This window comes from Mastigoproctus giganteus, chromosome 6, assembly GCF_048544385.1.
Source record: "Mastigoproctus giganteus isolate SK-2022 chromosome 6, ASM4854438v1, whole genome shotgun sequence".
Classification (NCBI taxonomy): Eukaryota; Metazoa; Arthropoda; class Arachnida; order Uropygi; family Thelyphonidae; genus Mastigoproctus; species Mastigoproctus giganteus.
This window is the reverse complement of record NC_143580.1, coordinates 219,334,303-219,355,597: the sequence shown is the minus strand read 5'-3', so window position 1 is coordinate 219,355,597 and position 21,295 is coordinate 219,334,303. Positions and strand designations below refer to the sequence as shown.

At 36.4% G+C, this 21,295-nt stretch overlaps 1 protein-coding gene across 1 annotated transcript in view; it reads right to left on the bottom strand.

Annotated features, from left to right (window-relative positions):
- Nucleotides 1-20,902, bottom strand: part of LOC150084996 (mitochondrial import inner membrane translocase subunit TIM50-like) — a 46,629-nt gene extending 25,727 nt beyond the window's left edge. Inside the window, exons 1-2 of the mRNA XM_090375700.1 lie at nt 20,465-20,902; nt 3,557-3,588 (exon numbers count right to left, since the gene is read on the bottom strand). Coding sequence (XP_090231826.1) covers nt 3,557-3,588; nt 20,465-20,864 — 432 coding nt within the window. The 5' untranslated portion in view covers nt 20,865-20,902. The remainder of the gene's footprint in view (nt 1-3,556; nt 3,589-20,464) is intronic.
- Nucleotides 20,903-21,295: the final 393 nt, after the last annotated feature.

Here is a 21,295-nt window from a genome sequence, read left to right as displayed (position 1 = left end):
GAGCTACTCTTGCAGCCCATCTGCACTGCTCAGAGAACTTCATATCTGCCTGCACAACCACCCCCAAGTCCCTTTCATTCTCTACCACTGTCAGTGTAGTACCACAGAGTTGATACGTTGCTCTGGGGTTGCTGTTTCCCATGTGTAGTACTTTACATTTGTCAATGTTAAACTTCATTTGCCACCTCTCAGCCCATCTGCTCAACCTTTCCAGATCCTGTTGCAGCAGCATAGTGTCAGTAGTGTCCTTGACAACCCTGCCAAACTTTGTATCATCTGCAAACTTGGACATTAAGCTTGATATACCATCATCAATATCATTTATAAATACAGAAAACAATAATGGACCCAACACTGAGCCCTGAGGGACTCCACTAATAACATTAGTCCACGATGAGCAGTGTCCATTGATTACCACTCTCTTGTCTTCTCCCCCTCAACCACCCCTTTATCCATAGCAGCAATTTGCCTCCAATGCCACACTGCTCCAATTTGTGCAGCAGTCTTCCATGTGCAACAGTATCAAAAGCCTTTCTAAGATCCAAGTATATAATATCAAAGCTATTCCCTGAATCCAGTTCTTTTGTGACTGCATCATAGTATCCAATCAAATTGGTCAGGCAAGACTTCCCCTTAACAAAACCATGCTGTGTCCGAGCTATAACTGAAGTCTTGTCTAAATGATCATGCAGTGCTTCTTTAACCAGTGCCTCCATTAATTTTCCTGGAACAGAAAATAAGCTCACAGGTCTATAATTACTTGTGTCAGCCTTTGATCCTCCTTTGTGAATTGGGGTCACATTTGCACATTTCCAGTCTATGGGTACCTCCCCTGAGTCCAAGGAAGCTCTCATAATTATGGCTAAGGGTTTGCTTACTTCCTTTGCTGCCTCCTTTAATATAACTGGATAGATCCCATCCACCCCGGATGCCTTTCTTGTGTTTATCTTCAACAATTTCTCCTCCACTTTACTCCCAGTTATTTCAAGATTCTGTAGCTTAGTGCTAGAGTTGAATACACCTCTGGCATTCCCCTCGCTGAATAACTCCTCATGTGTGAATGTCGATGCAAAATATTCATTTAGTTTGTTAGCTACCTGAGCAGGATCATCAACAGTTGACCCATCAATATCAAGTAGTTTACATAAGTAAAGAACTCTTTGCTGTTTTTCTTTGCATCCCTTGCCAAGGATTTCTCGTAATCTGCCTTCGCCTGCCTAACCTCCTTTGTAACTTGGTTGCATATCAACTTGTATCTATATCATAGGCTTCTGTGTCATGTATTAATTTGTAAGTATCCCATGCATTTTTCTTCTTTGCCATATGCCTCATTAGTTCATCTGACATCCATTTTGGCCTAAACCTTGAACAATATTTCTTAGTTGGTATGTAAAGCCTAGTAGCTTCCAAGATAAGTTCTTTGAATGCTTCCCATTTTGAAATTGCTGTTGGTAACATCATCAGTTGGTCCCACTGTATAGAATTTAAATACTGTCTCAGTCCATCGTAGTCGCCTTTACGGAAGCAATAACCCTTCCCTTTACCCCTAATGGTAGTTACCTCTTTGAGTAAATCCCACTTCAGCACACTGTGATCACTGCCACCTAGTGGTTCATTTATCTGCAGATTCTTAATGCATGAAGAATCACTGCTGATAATAAAATCAAGAGTATTACTCCCTCTAGTTGCCTCCCTAACATGCTGATGTAGAAAACAATCATCCAATAAATCCACAAAAGCCCTGCTAGTGTGTGAGTGACCAGCCCCCAAATTCCAGTCAATATCTGGGAAATTAAAATCTCCCATTATAAGATCCTCTGATTTTCTCGCCCACTCTATTTTCCTGTACAGGTTCTTATTATACTCATCAGAGTCATTAGGCCTATAGCACACTCCTACGCTCAATTTTGATATCCCAATGCTTATGTCACACCAAACTGACTCAACACTGCACTGTCCAGCGATGTCGACTGGCTTCACTTCCTTGGTTTTTATGTGTTTCTTAACTAATAGCATAACCCCTCCCCCTTCCTATCCTGTCTATCCTTTCTGTAGACGTTGTACTCCCCAAATTCCAGTTCTGCATCCCTTATATCTGTGTGACACCACGTCTCTGATATCCCAACAATATCTGCCTTTGATGTTTTGAGCAATACCTCAAATTCATCAAATTTGTTTACTAAACTCCTAGCATTGGTGTACACGCAAGTATACCTGCACCTGTTTCTATTCTTAGCTACCCTAACACAACCCATGTGTTTACTTGTACCGCAATGGCTCCCAACAGTCTCTGAAATATCAAGCATCTTGTTTTTCAGGCTTCTGCTCATTCTAATAGAAGCAGTACATATTTAACTTCAATTAACTATACACTCTGCCTATGAAAATCCCATCTACATGCAGTATACTGAGCAAACATGTTACATTTTCCAAATTTTATAATGCATGGAAAATCTTATATCTTCTCAAATACCATACTTCTTTGGCATCTTACTAAAGGACATTATTAACCCTAAAACACTACCAATAAATGAATAGGCATTAAAGAAGCCAAATGTGCACATATCTGAAGCTATTCTACACTGTTATCAGACTGAAGGTGAACAGTGTGCTAGGGAAAGAAAAAAAAAAGGAAATATAGGATCTACAACTTCGTAAACATCATCAGAAGGAAATAACACCATTTCTAATTTTTTTTTTCTTTTTTCAGACATTACTGCAAAAAAGTATATATCATTTTAGGTAAAAATAGTTACAAAATTTAAATATAATATATTAAAATATGCAACATATGATAATACTACTGATACATAAAACTGACAAAGCACCACTAACTTTGTCATATTTTTGTATTTGTACAGATGCAAATCCAAAATAATCATACTACCACCATCAAGTTAAACAATATGTTCAAATAAATTGATGGCAATCACTGCTACATCATAAATTTTACAAGACATGGTATTCTATGGCCAAATCAAATTTAACTTCACATCACAAATAGTAAAAAAAAAAAAAAAAGATTGGGGGGAAAATGGTCTTCATTATAAATCCAGAGATTGGCAGCTATGCACCTGGCTCAATGAAAACTTTACTGTTGATTCAATTCAGTCACAATGATTAACTTTGCTGGGACTATGCTGACCATAGAGATTCCCATCTGATTACAGATTAACATTACAGATTTTCCCACTGCTTGCTTGTCCAACTGCCAACTGGATAAATAAGTAGGGGAAAATCTTTTTCTCATGGATTTTTCCATGAGGAAATAAGAGGCCCTTAATGACCAAAATCGATGGTTATTTTGTCAATAATATGTTCTTGTTTATACTCCGGCATGACCACCAGATCGGTGGAGTTTACAATAAATCAATCGATACAAACTAGGATTCAGTCTGAATCCTAGATATACATACTAGGATTCGGTCTGAGATTTATCTGTACCTTTTAAGAAATTAAATATAAACCTTTCTCTATGCAAGTTAGTATTTGAATCACTTTTCCAATGCTTAGCAAAATAAAATTCCTGAAGTAATCCAAATAAAAAGTTACTTACTATGTTGCCATTATCATCTTTTCTAGGAGATCCTAAAAAAAAAAGTATTTTTAATTAAAAAAAGAGAACATATTAATAAATTGTTGTATAATATAATTTCAACTACTACAGATTATAACCGCAAATCATAAATATATGTAATAGATCTGATGTAAAAGTAATACGATGTGCAACTTTACAATTTTTAAACTTTTCTGGAGTACATATGTACAGTAAGTCTCCAACTTATATAAGCCTGAGTTACATAACTTTGTACATACGTAAATTTTTTTCAGCTATTTTTTTTTTTTTTTTTTGTAAAATTTAAAACAGTAAAAAAATAAATAAATAAGCAATCAATAACTACAAACACGGCATGCACAAATTGCACAAGTGAGATACGGAGTAACAAGCTTAAAAAAACAGGAATGAAGAGAAGATGCTGAAAATTTGTTTTTTTTATGACTGAAGGTGGGACAGATTTCACCACAATAACAAAAAAAACCATAGAATTCCAGATACTGGTATTATTGCAAATGCAATAAGATTGAGTTTACTACTCGTTTATAAGGAATTGCATTAAGAGAAAAGCCCAATAAACCAGAAACTGTAAATTGTCTTTATTGTTTATGGTAGTAACCTCCAGAAATGTGCTTTAGGAAAATGTGAGCTCGCATGATGTAATAATAGTATGTTTCTGCCTTAACCATGAAGTTCTTCACAGAAAATTTCATTTTGACAGTTATCATAGTGCCAACTACTAAGAGAATAAGTGAAAGTGGTACTAGTAAATCTACTAAGAAAAGGAAAGAGATTGATTTGGATCAGAAAATTAAAATAATAAGGATGCATGAAAAATGGTCAAATTAAGTATCATGCGGAATTTAGATTTGCCAGTGCCAACAGTGAACACAATAACAAAGAATATGAGAAGTGATGAAGGGATTGGCGCCAATGAAGTCAACTATAATAACCAAGGCTACAAAATACATATCAGTTTTTACAGTACAATAACATGCATTTTTTCTCCCTTTTATATTTTCTTATGTGCCACCTAGCCACAGAGCAGAACTATGTGATTCCAGCTACTTCACCACTGTCCTCAGATAGTTTTTAATTGAACTAATAAAAATATGTAACTAATATATAAAAAATATAACTATTTTTCTTCATTCTTCTGAGGATATTATGTGGTTTTGAAATTTTGGCATATCAGGGATATAGTAGCAATATTTTATTAGTCATTCCCAAGTCACATAACACTCGACTTACATATCTCTTACATATGGCGGGGACTTACTGTACAGCAATACCCCACATAGCACTGATAACTGGTACCGAAACTGTTCCATGAATGTGTACCAGAGAAACGGTCTCTAAACAAATTATGATAAATCTATAAACAATTTGCACTTGATACCAATTAAAAGGATTTGAAATAAAAAATACTGGAAAAATGTTATTAATGAAAAGGTAACATAATGAGAGATGAGAAAAAAGCTTTATTGTTTATTTACGTATTTCAATAATGATGTCTGGTGAAGTTGTCACTTCTTTTTTTCAACATACAAGTCTTTGTAGCATCGAATCCGATCTTGTAAAATTTGCCATATCTTGATGTGACGTTCAACATTCGGATCTCCATTCATAATTGTCTTGCAGGCCATGTCAACCCCCCCCCCCCAGCCACCGCAAAGCTTACTCCAATTCTTCTGTTGAAAGTTCTTTTGTTGCAACTTCAGTGTTATCCACTTCAGAATTGTTTTCCTCTTTATCATATGCAGTTTGCTTATCAGTTTCAATGAGAGCTTCATCATCTAAATCATTTGCATGTGAGTTAATGCAGTCATCACATTGGCAGTGTCGAAATTTTCGAACCCCAAGTCTTTTCTGATCTTCACAATGTCTTTGGCAATTGTCTGAACTTGCAGTTCAAAACCAGTGAAAACCAAATGGAGCAAAACATGCTGCCAAACAGAATGTATGTTGTTGGTAGTGATTTCTAACCAAGATGCAGATATATTTTCAATCGCATTCCTGATGTTATAATTTTTCCAAAACGTTGATAAAGATGATGATCCCACTCCTGTTGAAGCTTCAATCACTTGGGAAAAAGTTTGCTGCAGATAACATACCTTGAATGTGGCAATTACGACTTGATCCATGGGTTATAAGAGACATTGTGTTAGGTGAAGAAAGCATATTTTTATATTTTCATTGAGATCAGAAATTTCAGGTGGATGGCCTGGTGCATTGTCAAAGCATCAAAATTTTGAACTCCATCCCTTCATCTTTGCAGTAACGTTCAACTGTTGGACAAAAATAATTTGAACCATTCTGTAAACAATTCTCTTGTAATCCATGGTTTCTTATTGGATCACCAAATTACGGACAATGTGCTTTTTACGCAACCCTTTAAATTGGGAGCTCTTGGGTTTTCTGCTCTGAACATGAGTAGAGGCTTCAATATAAAATCCCCAGATGAGTTTCCACCCAATAAAAGTGTTAAACGATCTTTTGATGCTTTATATCCAGGTTGGGCCTTTTCATTTTCAGCTAAAAAAGTTCATGAGGGCACATTTTTTCAGAACAGTCCAGTTTCGTCGACATTGAAATTTTGTTCGTCCTTGTAACCACCTTCTTCAATGATGTCTTTCAATTCACTGGGAAATCTTGCAGCAGCGACTTTGTTTGCACTTTCACCTGAGATACAAACATTGTGAAGCCAACGCAGTTTTTAAATCAGAAAAACCAACCACAACTGGCTGTAAATATTTCTTTAGTCTCCTCTTCATTTTCTTCTTGCCTGAGTGCATTATAAAGGCTCATAGCTTTCACTTGAATGATGTTTTGACTCAAAGGAATTCTCTTTTTATTACAATCTTCTCTCCATATTAATAAAAGACATTCCATATAATGAACTTCTTTGCTTAGTTATCACTTTCATCAGGTAAGATGCTGTAGAAATTCCCTGCTCTTTAACCTGATCCTTCTTTCAAATAATCGTTCACGCTGATGCTTCATTCATTCCATTTTCCTGCACGATTTCAGCATACGATGCACCAGATTCATGGCACTTGATATCAAGTTTTTTTTCTAATGTAAGCCATTTACATTTAGTAGCTCCACCGCTTTCATTACTTTTTCTTTTTTGACTCATTGGTTCATATTTAAAGGGGTAAAAAATAAGTTGTGAAATAAAGTTTGAAAAGCTATCACCTTGTCTCATCAGGATGGAACACTGAACACTGTTGCACATTGCCGCTGACTGCCTGAGGGGAGCTATTGGCACATGTGCATGTGAGACAATAGAGTTAGCACCGCAGCATATAGAGGGTGTTTGGAAAGTCCCTGTGCACTTTTCTAATCATATTTTGTTTATATTTCAGATTTTGATCCCAATATGTTCGGAAAGTCACTGTGCACTTTTCTAATCATATTTTGTTTATATTTCAGATTTTTATCCCAATATGGTTTTAACAACTGAAGAATGTGTATGGCTCGTTGAACATGTATTCCGAGAAGGTGGTAGATATACACGTGGTGCGACAGCGATTTGCTGACAAATTCCCAGATACACCTGTTCCACATTGCAATAAAGTTCGTAACCTTGTGGATAAGTTTTAGGAAACAGGAGCAGTGGATGATGTCAAACGCTGTGGAAGGCCAGAAAAGCTATCAGAGGAGAAACTGTTGGATATTTCTGACAGTATGCTGCAGAGTCCATCAAAATCATTACGAAAGTTAGCTCAGCAGCATGATATTGGTCTTGGAACTGCTCATAAAGCCGTCAGAAAGAAATTAAAGCTCTTCCCATATAAAATAATGGCAGCACATGAACTGAAAGCAATTGATCATGAAAATCGAATACGCTATTCCAGATGGTTTAACCGATTTATCGAAGAGAATACAGCTAATGTGTTGGATGTGACCTTTTTCACTGACGAAGCATGGTTCCATCTCTCGGGTTATGTTAATTAGCAAAATTCAAGATTGTGGTCATCCGATAATCCTCACACTTTGCACGAAACACCCCTACATGATTTCAAGGTTGGCGTGTGGGCTGCGATTTCCAGATGTCGAATTGTTGGCCCTATTTTCTTTATGAACACAATAAACAGTGAGCGCTATTGTTTGGAGATTCTTCACACCTTCATCGGTCAGATGACAAGTGATGAAATCAATTACTCATGGTTTCAACAGGATGGTGCTACTGCCCACACATCTCACAGATCTATGCAGTTATTAAAGGAATGTTTTGGAGACCGCATTATTTCGACAGACGTGGGGCCCCCACGCTCACCAGATGAGAGCAGTTTTATCAAAAGATAAAAATCCACCAGACTTTTATCTATGGAGAGCAACAAAATCTGCAGTGTATTGAGATTGTCCGCGCACACTGGATGACTTGAAAGCAGCGATAACAGCATTCATTCAGTCTATTTCAAGCAAGCAACTGATAGCAGTGTTTAGAAACAAAATAAGGATCCAAGCCTGTATTAATGCTAAGGGGGGTCACTTTCAACATTGTTTATAATTGTCATTCATATTTACCTCTTGTATTCTATATTGAAACACGTCTGTTAATAAACATATAAGTGCACAGTAACTCTCCGAACACCCTGTATGTGCGCATACCTAGACTATGACAATGCAGCATATAATTATGTAGAATACGTGTCTAGGCTATTAGTGTAAATTTTCAACTTAAATTTAGTCAAAGTTTATTGCTTCCTCTGAAAACTAATAAATTTATTATAAGTTAAGATACAAAAATATAAACAAACAGGAGCTTTCGGGGCAATGGAACATTATAGTCATAAAGCAATAAATTGTATGACTATTATGGAACCTGATACCAAAGGCCTTTTCACAGACTTAAGCTTAATTGAAAACCATGTTATAATGAAATTCGTGCTGTTTGAAACCATGCTAAGTGAGGTATTGCTGTATATGTATTTTTCATGTGTGGGGCTTGACAAGCACGTACGTGTGTGTGTACACACACACACACACATATATATACACACATACATTTTTCAAGGTCATTTCAAATAATACATCTGTTTATGCACGAATCGTCTTGAAATTTTCCAGTAAGTGGTGTTGTCTCTTATCAACGTTCCCAAGTAATTACAAGAACCGTTTACAACACATAACATCATGAAAACAGCTTTTAAAAATTAAGAGGTAAGCATACCTGTTGGCCACTAATGCCTGACTGGGGCTTACAAAAGCCATAATTCTCTGTAATTTGGATCTAGAAGCTCATAAAATTGAATCAAGCACTAAAATAAGTGTGAAAAATATTACTGCATCAAAAAAAAGTAATGATAAGATTTTTATTTTGTTTTTAAATTCTGATTTGAATTTTTTAATAATTTCACTCTAATTTTGGACAAACAACAAAGTCAAAATAAAATAAATTATTATTTAAAAGACTTTATGCTCAAAGTTTTAATTTTTACAAAATTTTCAAAAACTCCATAAAGAATTAGGCATTTGAGGAATGATGTCAGGAGAAAACATCCAGATAAATGGTACTCTCATGATTGGCTTTTTTATCACAACAATGTGCCAGCTCACACGGCTATCAATTCAGCAGCTTTCAGAACAAAATGACAATGGTCCCACACTGTCATTTTGTTGTTCTATTCTTTTAACCTGGAACCCTGTTACTGCTTCCTCTTCCCCAAAATGAAAATTCAATTAAAAGGATAAAGATTCAAAGACATCAACGGAGATTCAAGCTTAATCGCAGAAAGTGTTGAAAGGAATCAAGAAACAGAATTTCCAGAGATGCTTCAAACAATGGAAGAAATGCTGAGATCGATGTATAAACTCGGGAGGAGGCAACACCAACATGTAACTAACTTAAGTCTAAATTAATTTTATTGTTCCAGTCAGTAAACTTTTGGCTTGCATTTCACATTCCCACAGTAAAATAAACATCATTCATAATAACCTCATCCACTTTATGCTCCAAAATTCAGGAACCAATTAAGAGCATTACAGTGGATGCTGCCTGTATATGGATTTGACTGTACAATAAGCATATCTAGCATTGTGATCACAAATATTACTTCAGATAATGAATTAGATGGCCAGTCTAAGAAAGAAACCTAGTAACTTAGTCTACACCCTAAAACTACATATTTCTTTACTTTATCGAACCAATCCAATACAATATATTCATATTGCCAATAAATCAGTTCAAGTTCTACTTAATGTTTTTTGGCATTTACACAGATAAGGGAAAAAAAATCATAATAATGTTGCTAGAACCTACAGAAATAAAGATGTACTGGGCATACCTAGAAAGAACTGCATGTAATAAGGAAAAATAAGCTAGCATACATTCTATAATGTAGAAAAATTTCAGATTCAGTAGTAAAATTATGTAACACTATATGCTAGAGGATGCTATAATTAAAGGAAAAAAAAAGACAAGATTGATCAATTTAATTTTTCAATCATATAAAACCAATTTACATATAGAACATGAAGGGAGGTAGGGCACTGGATGCAACGTGTGCTCAGGGATGAGCTAGAGGGGCTTATTGCATGAGCCCCTTGTTAACAACAGACAACTAGAAATGACTATCATCTGAATTTCTTCTCAAGTGGACACTGTTAACAAATTGGCAGTACACCCCCTGTCCAGCCCCAAATACAGGAGACATCCAAAATGTTTTTTAAATGGTTATAATTATAACAAAAGAAAGGGGAGACTCAAATCCAACAATGAATCTAAACCCCAAAAAATCTGTTGCATGGTCCTGCTTATAAAAATGAACAGTTGACAGAAGCTGGTCCAATTTTATCAATCTCTGGTGAGCCCACACCAATGCAATTAGCCTTGACCACTTGCAACGAGGAAAGACTTCGAATATGTAGGCTGCACAGATTGGAAACTAGGCACCTTAGAGGAGACTTGATTGAGGTATTTAAGGTTCTGAGAAGCAAAAGTAAAATGAATGATGATGGAATTTTTAAGGTTATGATTCTAGAACTAGTGGCCATAAATTCAAGTTATGGGAGGAGATGTTGAGAATGGATTGCAGGAAGTTTTATTTTAGCCAGTGAGTTATAAATTACTAGAATAAGTTACCTACATGAGTGGTAGAGGCTGACAGTTTGGGAAATTTCAAAGGTCGGCTGGATAGTTACCTGCTTGAGGAGGAAAACACATGGGTTGTCTATTTCCTTTTATTATTTATTTTATTATTATTTTACTCTTTTTTTTTTTTTTTTTTCTTTTTTTTTTGCTGGTGCAGCATAAGCCTTGGAGTTCCTTGCACCATATGGCCATTACTAATACTTGCTGTGGGAATGATACTTATAACATAATACTGTAAAAGACAAGAGTAATAAAATATTTCCATTTCATTGGTCCAGTTAAAAAGAAATTCTACCATACAGAAATTAACATGAGATATTTTACAGATTTTAAAAACTATGTCAGGATATGCCAAATAATATGAAATATGGATAAGAGGAGGAGGAAGAACAGAAACCTCTTGCCCTGTTCGTGCTTCTCTTATCCTCTTTGGATAATGGGAGGAAGAGAGCAAGAGGTTTCTGTTACACAATATACATAAGGTACTAAGCTACTGAGTGGATATAATTTCTTTTCTAGGAAGAGAAGGAAACATTTCCAAATAGAAAATTAAAAATATCTAACTGCTCATATGCAAAAGTTACATTTTTAGAAGTATCTCATCACATCTGTCAAGATTTCAATACAATTTTTAAAGATCTATAAATGAATAGAATCTAACACAATGAGTTTACATGTCATGAAAGAATAAATCATGAACTCAAGAAAGTCATACAAAGTTTAAGCCTGAATAAGGGTCAGACATGAAGTAACAGGGAGTGCAATCAACCCTTCACTACTATACTCTCATACTGGTCCTTCATACTGCCTAAAAGGTTATCCAGGAGGTCAACTGGCAATAAATTCCATTCCTGGGGGGGGGGGGGGGGGGGGGAGTACTTTCCAGAAATTCATCAATCAATTAGAGTCCTGAGCTGGATATCATCATTCTTCTCTTTCTTGGCGATTCCTTTCTACTTTTCTTTCTTTCTTTCTTTCTTTCTCTCTCTCTCTCTCTCTCTCTCTCTCTCTCTCTCTCTCTCTCTCTCTCTCTCTCAGGGTAACTCGGGAATTTTATTTTATACATTTTTTTTGCTGGTGCAGCATAAGCCTCAGGCTTCCTTGTACCATATGGCTAATAATAATAATAATTGAGCTTTATGGGAAGTCTATTATCATCCATAAAAAGGAACTGAGGACCAACTGCACTCTTAAACAGATTCGCATGAACTCCATGTGATTTCAGCTATCACTTGCCCATCCAAGGTTCCACCCTAAATCATATAAAGGGGACGTCTTCTCTTTCTTGGTGATTCCCTTCTCTCTCTCTCTCTGGGTAACTCGGGATTTTTTTTTTTTGGCTGGTGCAGCATAAGCCTCAGGCTTCCTTGCACCATATTGCTAATAATAATAATATAAAACAATTAATGATAAGATTTCCCACATACCATTATTCTCATACAACTTTTTCCATATGTTGAAGGAATGATATTGCATTCTCATCAAATATAATAATGAACAAGAATAACTATGCAAGAACCACCTAACAATCACACTCTGTCCACTATGCATTATAATATTTTACTACACAGGCCAAACATAGCCTAGTTTTAGGGGCTAAAGACACATTTCATTTAAACACAATAGTTGTTGTATATTTAAATGGAAGTTGATTTACTTCTATACACTACTTGGCTGTTGACTCAGTCAAAATACATCATTCACAGTCTGCATATGTTTGCTAACAGAGATCCACCAGCTGACGAGAAGCCAGTAGCTTTGAAACAGCAGTCCTGACAGTCTCAGATTTTTAAATGTACAGAAGATTCACCTCAACAGTGAATAAAGATACACATATACCTTGCTTAATGACATTCTTTATAACAACACTGAAAATTACCACAAATACTGTTTGTCACCACCAATGCTGTCCTTATAAGAACATCTTAAAAGTAATTTAGTACCATTATTATTAGTATTGGTATATGATGAAAGAAATGACAACTTCCTATATATCATTTACAAAACCATATGAACTGTCCTAGCAGCCAATCTGCACTACTCAAAGAACTTCATATATGACTGAATTACCCCAAGTCCTTTTCATTCTTCACTACCCTCAGTGTGGCACACCACACAGATATGTTATTCTGAGATTACTGCTACCCATATGAAGCACCTTCCATTTGTCAATGTTAAACTTCAATTGTCACTTCTCAGCCCATTTACTAATTTTTATAGATCTTGTTGCAGGAGCATATCCTGATTATCATCATTAACCATCTTGCCAACCATTGTTTCATCTGCAAACTCTAGACATTAAGCCTGATATGCCTTAATCAATATCTGACTCCTCTCTAACAGTCTCTCCACTCTGTCTCACAGACATACTGTTTCTGCTGCATGCCTTTTCTACAGATACTTCCATGGGCACTGTTCTTCTGAATTGACTTCTATAATTCCTGCTCCCTCTTTCAAAACAGTCCGAACACGTGCCTGGTTTTGTTAAGGGGAAGTCTTGCCTGACCAATTTGATTGGATACTATGATGCAGTCACAAAAGAACTGGATGCAGGGAATAACTTTGATATTATATACTTGGATCTTAGAAAGGCTTTTGAAACTGTTGCACATGGAAGACTGCTGCACAATTTGGAGCAGTGTGGCATTAGAGGTAAATTGCTGCTATGGATAAAGGGGTGGTTGAGGGGGAGAAGACAGAGTGGTAATCAATGGACACTGCTCATCGTGGACTAATGTTATTAGTGGAGTCCCTCAGGGTTCAGTATTGGGTCCATTATTGTTTTCTGTATTTATAAATGATATTGATGATGGTATATCAAGCTTAATGTCCAAGTTTGCAGATGATACAAAGGTTGGCAGGGTTGTTAAGGACACTACTGACGCTATGCTGCTGCAACAGGATCTGGAAAGGTTGAGCAGATGGGCTGAGAGATGGCAAATGAAGTTTAACATTGACAAATGTAAAGTACTACATATGGGAAACAGCAACCCCAGAGCAATGTATCAACTCTGTGGTACTACACTGACAGTGGTAGAGAATGAAAAGGACCTGGGGGTAATTGTGCAGGCAGATATTAAGTTCTCTGAGCAGTGCAGACAGGCTGCAAGAGTAGCTCAGTGTCTTGTCAATGATATACAGGAATTTTTCTAGCAGGGATAAGGAGGTTATTATTCCCTTGTATAAGGCAATGGTCAGGCCACACCTTAAGTACTGTGTACAGGTCTGGAGACCTCATTTCAAGATGGATGTAGAACTGCTGGAACGAGTACAGAAAAGGGTTGCTCTTACGAAGAAAGGCTTAAGTTTTGCAAATTACAGTGTTTGGAGACTAGGCACCGGTGAGGTGATCTGATAGAGGTGTATAAAGCCTTGAATGGTTTGAGCATGCTCAATGCTGATGGGATTCTTCCTCTTGCACAGAATAATCACCTGAGAGGGCATAAATTCAAATTGAGGAAAGACAGATGTAGGACAGATGTGTGGAAATTTGCCTTTAGTCAGCGGGTAGTTGGTTGGTGGAACAGACTTCCATCCCGTGTTGTGGAAGTTGATAGCCTAAATAAATTTAAGGCTCAGCTGGACAGGTATTTTGAACGAACAGAGGGGTGAAGTGAAAGTGTTTTTGTTTTTTTTTGGCTGATGCTGCATAAGCTTGTTTTCTTGCATCATAAAAAAAAAAAAAAAAAAAGTAAAGTGCAGCCATTATCAACCCACTGCAGGATGGAAGCCCCCTCAACAATTCGTGCTGAGGGAAATGGACCATAATCTGCCACGCTGGTCCAGTGCAGGTTGGCAGATCGACCGTATTATGCAGTCAGGGGGTTGAACCCCGGTCTACTCAAAGAGCATTTGCTACTGCACTCCCGCTCCAGCCCACTCGGCTACTAATGCTAATTCTCTACTAATTTCGCAAAAAGGATTCTTTTGCTCCTATGCTTATCTTTGGTGACACTCCGATTTCTAGTCAAGTTGCTATATCTCTTTTGGGGATTACCCTGACTTCTAATCTCTCTTGGCACAAGCACATTATAAATATTGCTTCCTCTGCATCTAAAAAACTCGGTTTTCTCTTTCGCTCTTGGCATTACTTTTCTTCCAAAACAGCTGTTCACTCTGTACAAATCACAAATCCACCCTACCATGGAATAGTTCTCACATCTGGGGCAGTGTCCCCAAAACCTCTCTCAAGCTTCTAGATTCCATTCAAAACAGGGCAGTTAGGTTAATTAATGACTCCTCTAACAGAGTCTCTCCACTCTCTATCTGATAGATGTACTGTTTCTTTCTGAATTGGATTCTATAATTCCAGCTCTCTCTTTCAAAACAGTCCGAACATGTGCCCCAACCAGCCAAGATCCATTTACTGTGTAACTTCAAACTCACAGAACCAACTTTTCATCTTCCTTGTTTATTCATTCAACTGCTGTTTTCTGGAACAACCTTCCTTCATACGTATTTCTTGAAAATTACAGTCTACAAAAGTTCAAGTCTAATGTCAACAAATATCTTCTTTCATCTTCTCAACCTCCAACCCAAGCACGGTACTAAGTACTATAGGTTCTAATACCTCTCGTGTTTGGGGTTTCCATAAAAACAAAATAAAAAATATGTCATTAATAAATCCTGAAAGCAACAATGGTTCCAACACTGATCCTGAGGAACTCCATTAATAACATTAGTTCAAGAAGTGCAGTACCCTATGATAACCGCTCTGTCTTCTCCCATTCTCTTTATCCATATTAGTATGCTGCCCCTAATAGAACACTGCTCCAATTTTTTTGTTTGTTATTTGGTTTTTAGGGGCATTAGCAACTAAGGCCATATTGTTCCGGGAATATGCTTTTTTTGATTTTTGATTTGGATTTTATTGGCGCATTAGCAACTAAGGCTCCGGGAATATGCGGTGGTCATTCCCTGACCTTTCCACATCCTCGGTATTTGGTGGTCATGGGCTCAAACCCCAGTCTAATCAAGAAGCGTGTGCTACGCACTGCTGCTCCTGCCTTCCTGGCTACGGAGGGGCCCTCCAATTTGTATGAGTCTTTCATTTGGAGTAATGTCAAAAGCTTTTCTGTAATCTAAGTATAGGGCAAAATAATTTTTTGCATCCAGTTCCTCTGTTACTGTGCCATAGTATCCAATCAGATTGGTCAAACAAGACCAACCCTTAACAAATCCATTCTGTCATTGCAGTATAAATGCACCTGTCTAGATCATCCTACATTGCTTCTTTAACCGGCGACTATTATTTTCTCTGGAACAGAGATCAAACTAAAAGGTCTGGAATTACTCACATCACCCATTGATCCACCTTTGTGAGTTATGGATACATTTGCACATCTCCAATCTATAGGAGCTTCCCCTGAATCCAAGGTTGCTCTCCTAATTATGGCTAAAGATTTGCTTACCTCTTTTGTTCATCGTTTAATATAAGTGAATAGATCCCATCCACTCAGGAGACTTTTTTATGTTCAGTTTCAACAATTTCTCTTCCACTTTCCACTCAGTTATCACAAAATCATTTAGCTTCCTGTTAGAATTTAATAAATTTCTGGAATATTATAAAAAAATTCCTCATGTATGAACACAGGTACAAAATATCTATTCAAGTTTGACAGCAACCTGAGCAGAATCATCAACACTTAAACATTCATCCAGCAGCCCAATGTGATTCATCTCCTTCCTTCTACTGCTTTACATAAGTAGCCTTTGCTGCTTTTCTTTGCATTCTTTCCCAAAGACTACTTGTAATCTGCCTTAGCTTGTCAAACAGCCAATTGATTGCCTAACTGTCCTTTGAAACTTGACTGCAAACTAGTTTATATCTAATGTAGCTCTATTGCCTGATAATTTATATGCATCCAATGTATTTTTCTTCTCTTTCTAATTAAAAATATTTCAAATCTAAAATTAAATATTTAGGAATATTTCTAGAAATAAAGCAGCACACCTCCAGACAGCAGTCCTCCAAGCTAATTAAAAATAATTCCTCATTTTAAAGTTTATTGCAAAAATAAAGCAACATTTGATAGAAATAAGGTCCTTATGTTATTTTTCTTCCAAAATGCTCATAAAAGGAAAAAGCAGCATAAGGTGGATGCAAAGACAAAATATTAGCATTAATAGCATTAGCATTAATTGAGGCATATGACGCAAGAAAGCAAGCTTATACAGCATAAGTCAAAAAAAAAAAAAAAATTCCCATTTCACCCATCATCCGGTACTCCAAATGTTTGTCTAGTTCAAGCTTGAAGAAAACTGTTGCCTCATTAAGTCCAAAATTAGCTTGGTTTGGAAAAGCCAGGGCATGATGAGAGGCTAGCTTGAATAATGTTCAATATGGTGATGTGGTCAATTTACTCAAATCATGCAGCAATCTGTCCACCACAGAAATCTATGAAGTTAAAGAAATGCTAACCCTTTAGTCCCAAAAATTAACAGCATCCAATGATATAACAGAAGCCTTTACCTATCTAGAAGCAGCACTCGCTTTCCTTGTTGAGAAAGATGAAGAGACACAAAGGAGAAAAAGAGTTAACAGAGACATAGAAAAGCATAAGAATGTTACCAACTGTTATACCAAGTGATGAAGAGTATGGAAAAGTCGGTAGACTCATATAATAAACCTTAACCACATATACCCAAAAGAAGAAACTTCATTGTCTGCGATCAAATAAGATTAAAAAAACAACAAATACATTCATTTTTATTTTATTCTACAATTTTTCTTTCTTCCATGGTTGTAGGCCTAATGAGGATGGTTCCACAAAGTTTAAGCCTATTTTTATTATCACAATGTTATATAACTAGGCTGTCATCATTATGCAAAACAGGAAAAAACTTCTTTCCCAATTACTTTATTATATTCTACAAACTGTTATAATTAAAATTTATCATTTAATTAAGGACTATGTCTATCATTATAACATTAGCATTAGTAGAGGCATATGATGCAAGAAAGCAAGCTTATGCAGCATCAGCCAAAAAAAAACCGCTCCCATTTCACCCCTCTGTTCATTCCAAATACCTGTCCAGCTCAGCCTTCAATTTATTTAGGCTATCAACTTCCACAACAAAAGATGGAAGCCTGTTCCACCAATCAACTATCTGCTGGCTAAAGGCAAACTTCCGCACATCTATCCTACAACTGTCTTTCCTCAATTTGAATTTATGCCCTCTCAGGTGATTATTCTGAGCAAGAAGAAGCCCATCATCATTGAGCATGCTCAAACCATGGAAATATTTTCCTCCATATATTATAAACATGTATGGAGTAAAATTGCCACTCAATTAATGCCATTTTATTAATGACTCATTTTTCAGGAACTCAACTCTGTCATTAAACAAGGCGTATCTGTATTTGTCTCTAGGCAGAACATATGCCTAAGTCTTAGTGCCAAGTACTCAACCCTGGTCTGAAGTGATTCTATACAGATTAACAAGCTTGAACAGAATGATCTCCATGATCGAAAACAAAATGCAATAAAGCACATGAATTTTATTTTGGTTACTGCACTGAAATACCTACTCTCTTTAAATCCTACAGTAAAAGAAATTTTCCTTATTATTATTTATTACAATACTGCCCACAGATAAATTAAATTTACCATTCTTATAACTTTCTATCATAATACTGTACTGTACATTAAACTCTTTTTCACAATTCAAACAATCAGAATAGCAGAATGATATATTGCTATGACTACAGTATATTCACATAAAGGAGACTAACTGTACACAAATGGTGCATGATTATCACTTGTTCAATGGTCAGAGACCAATTAAGCTGTGGGATTAATAGTATTACAAGAGATGAGTAGGAAATTGACTCAATTTGAATGACAAGATTAATGCTACCTCAGTGTGGCAAAGGGCACTACAAGAGGCTGGCTAAGCTCAAATCCTCAGCACTCATGATTTTTCTCAAGCATTCAGATGCCTGTGAAAATAGTTATAAGGCTAATATATACACGATTGATTATTTTGGTGTGCGTGTGTGTTTAACATTGTTAGAACAATGTTTTCAGCCACAGGAGGGCATTAGCATTTAGAGGCACATGATGCAAGAAAGCAAGCTTATACAGCATCAGCCAAAAAAAAAAAAAAAAAAACTCTTTTCATTTCACCCATCCATTAACTCCAAATGTTTGTCTAGTACTGCCTTGAATTTATTCAACTTCTACAATGACAGATGGAAGTTTATTCCAGCAATCAATCACCCACTGGCTAAAGGCAAATTTCCATACATCTATTCTACAACTGTCTTTCCTCAATTTGAATATATGTCCCCTGAGGTGATTAATCTGGGCAAGAGGAAGAATCTCATCAGCATTGAGCTTGTTCAAACCATTCAAGGCCTTATACACTTCAATCAGATCACCACGCAGGTGGCTAGTCTTCAGACACTACAATTTGCAGAACTTAATCCTTTCTTTGCAAGAGCAACCCATCATTCCATTTACCAATCTCATTGCCTCTCTATACTCATTCCAGCAGCTCTACATCCTTTCTAAAGTGAGGCCTCCAGACCTGTATACAGTACTCAAGGTGTGTACATACAGTATGTATACACCTAACATTAATTAATCCTGAAAAGAATACATCTGGTCATGTCACATCTGCCGACCGGGCTAACCGGGTGGGTAAAGTGCCTGCCTGGCAACCCAAAGGTCGCGGGTTCGAATCCTGCTTCGGGCTTAGATCAAAGTACTGCAAAAACCTTGGGAGGTGCATTATGGCCACTGAAGCCGATGCGCCAACAACTACCAGGAAAAAAAAAAAAAAACGTCACATCTATCAGTACCTATTTTTTATTATAAAAAATTTATTTTTATTTTTTAAACTGAAAGTGGGTTTTATTAATTATAATTTACATAATCCGTCCCACTTTTCACTGTTTGAAATTTTTTCTCTTGTGTATTTTTTTTAAAATAATCATCTATTATACTCCCCTTCCTTCAATTTCTATTTTTCATTTGGAACCCCTCCCTTGGGAGAAAAAAAATCAGTAAAATACACACAATGGGTATAAAGAACCAGTTACAATATGCTACTGGTGCAAATATATTACTTATGGCATCTATCACTGTTTGCACACAGTTTTGTTATTCATTCCTCCTATCCACCCTGAAGAGGAACTGAATTACATACACATGGGGAAAGGGGGGAATCCATCACATGGTGTCAAACCAAACACATTAAAATGGGGTTGAAGGGAATATGCAAAACAAATGAGAAAAAAATAATTTTCTTTCCAGTTATATTTAATCCAGCCTCTCATTAATTCTCATATTTCTATTTATAAAAATAAAATATATATTACTCTATTCAAAATATGTAATAAATGCATGGCGTTTTACAATTATCACAAGGAATGCATACTTCAGAAGAAACTAAACAAGTGGTAATGCCTGAGCAATTTAGGTTTAACTCAGCAATTTCAATCATTCAACGCAATAAGAATAAAGATTGGCCAGATTTACTGCCTCCGTAAGATTCTTTCAATTCTTCGCTATAGTCCAGAACATGGTGCACCTTCAGCCTTCCATGGTCTTGGGGTGTTTATTCTCCCCATTCCCGCTGTTTTAAAATAGGAAAACGAGTTCTCGATTTTAAAACCGCGGCAAGGGTGGGATAAACACCCTAACTAACGCTAACCATAGCAGGTTAGGAACGTGATTTTCAAAGGGGCACCGTGTTCTGGAGTTTTACCCAATTCTTATTTAGTGCAATGCTTTAACGAATGATTATTATTAGCTTTATTTATTTACTGCATTTCGTAAGGAATAGAAAGTCGCAAAAGTTACCCCACTCATAGACGAGAAACCCAGCAACCCCCGAAAATATTGAGCCAAATGCTATAAAAGTAAACTTCATTGCTCTCTTCCGGAATTCGTTAGATTTTTGCTTGGTCTTCTCATCAGATGAAGAGTCGCTAGCTGGTTTGGTATCATGTGTTGTGCTCTTGTCTTCATCTATCTTTAGTTTTAAAATTTCATCGGCGAGTCCCTTCACATCATTTCTAGTTGAAGAACCAATGTTCGTTGATTTATGAAAATCCCTGCCTGAACACAAGGTGGGAGACCATGTTCTCCTGCATTCCAATAGACCGATAGGAGCTGCATTATTAACAACATTAAAATTTTGCACTGACTTATACAATAATGTATACCTTCTACACAAACACATGCCAGCTCTGCTCGCCATCTTGACTCTATTGAACAGCGCCCTCTTTCGTTTACATTGTCTTGAGGATACGTACTTCTTAAAAACTGTTTTTATGGTGGCTGTGGTACTTCGCTCATTACGACCGATGCGCCATTAAATATTTTAAATAAAGTTGTAAAAGGCATCTCCAGAAGAGGCAAGCATTTATTATAATTTGTCCGAATTAATCAATGCACAGTTGACGAAAGAAAGCACTGATATGTGAGAAACTATTCGTCCAAACGAACACTTATTAGCTGCTCTAAGATTTTTAGCAAGTGGATGATCTTATGAAGTTTTAAAATTTACAGTGGGAACCCCAAGAAAATTGCGTGAAAGTAAGACTTTATTTATCAGTCGAACAATTAAAAATGCTATTTTAGAATTGTCTATTTATTTATATTGATTTTTTGAATTTATTTGTTTTTGTT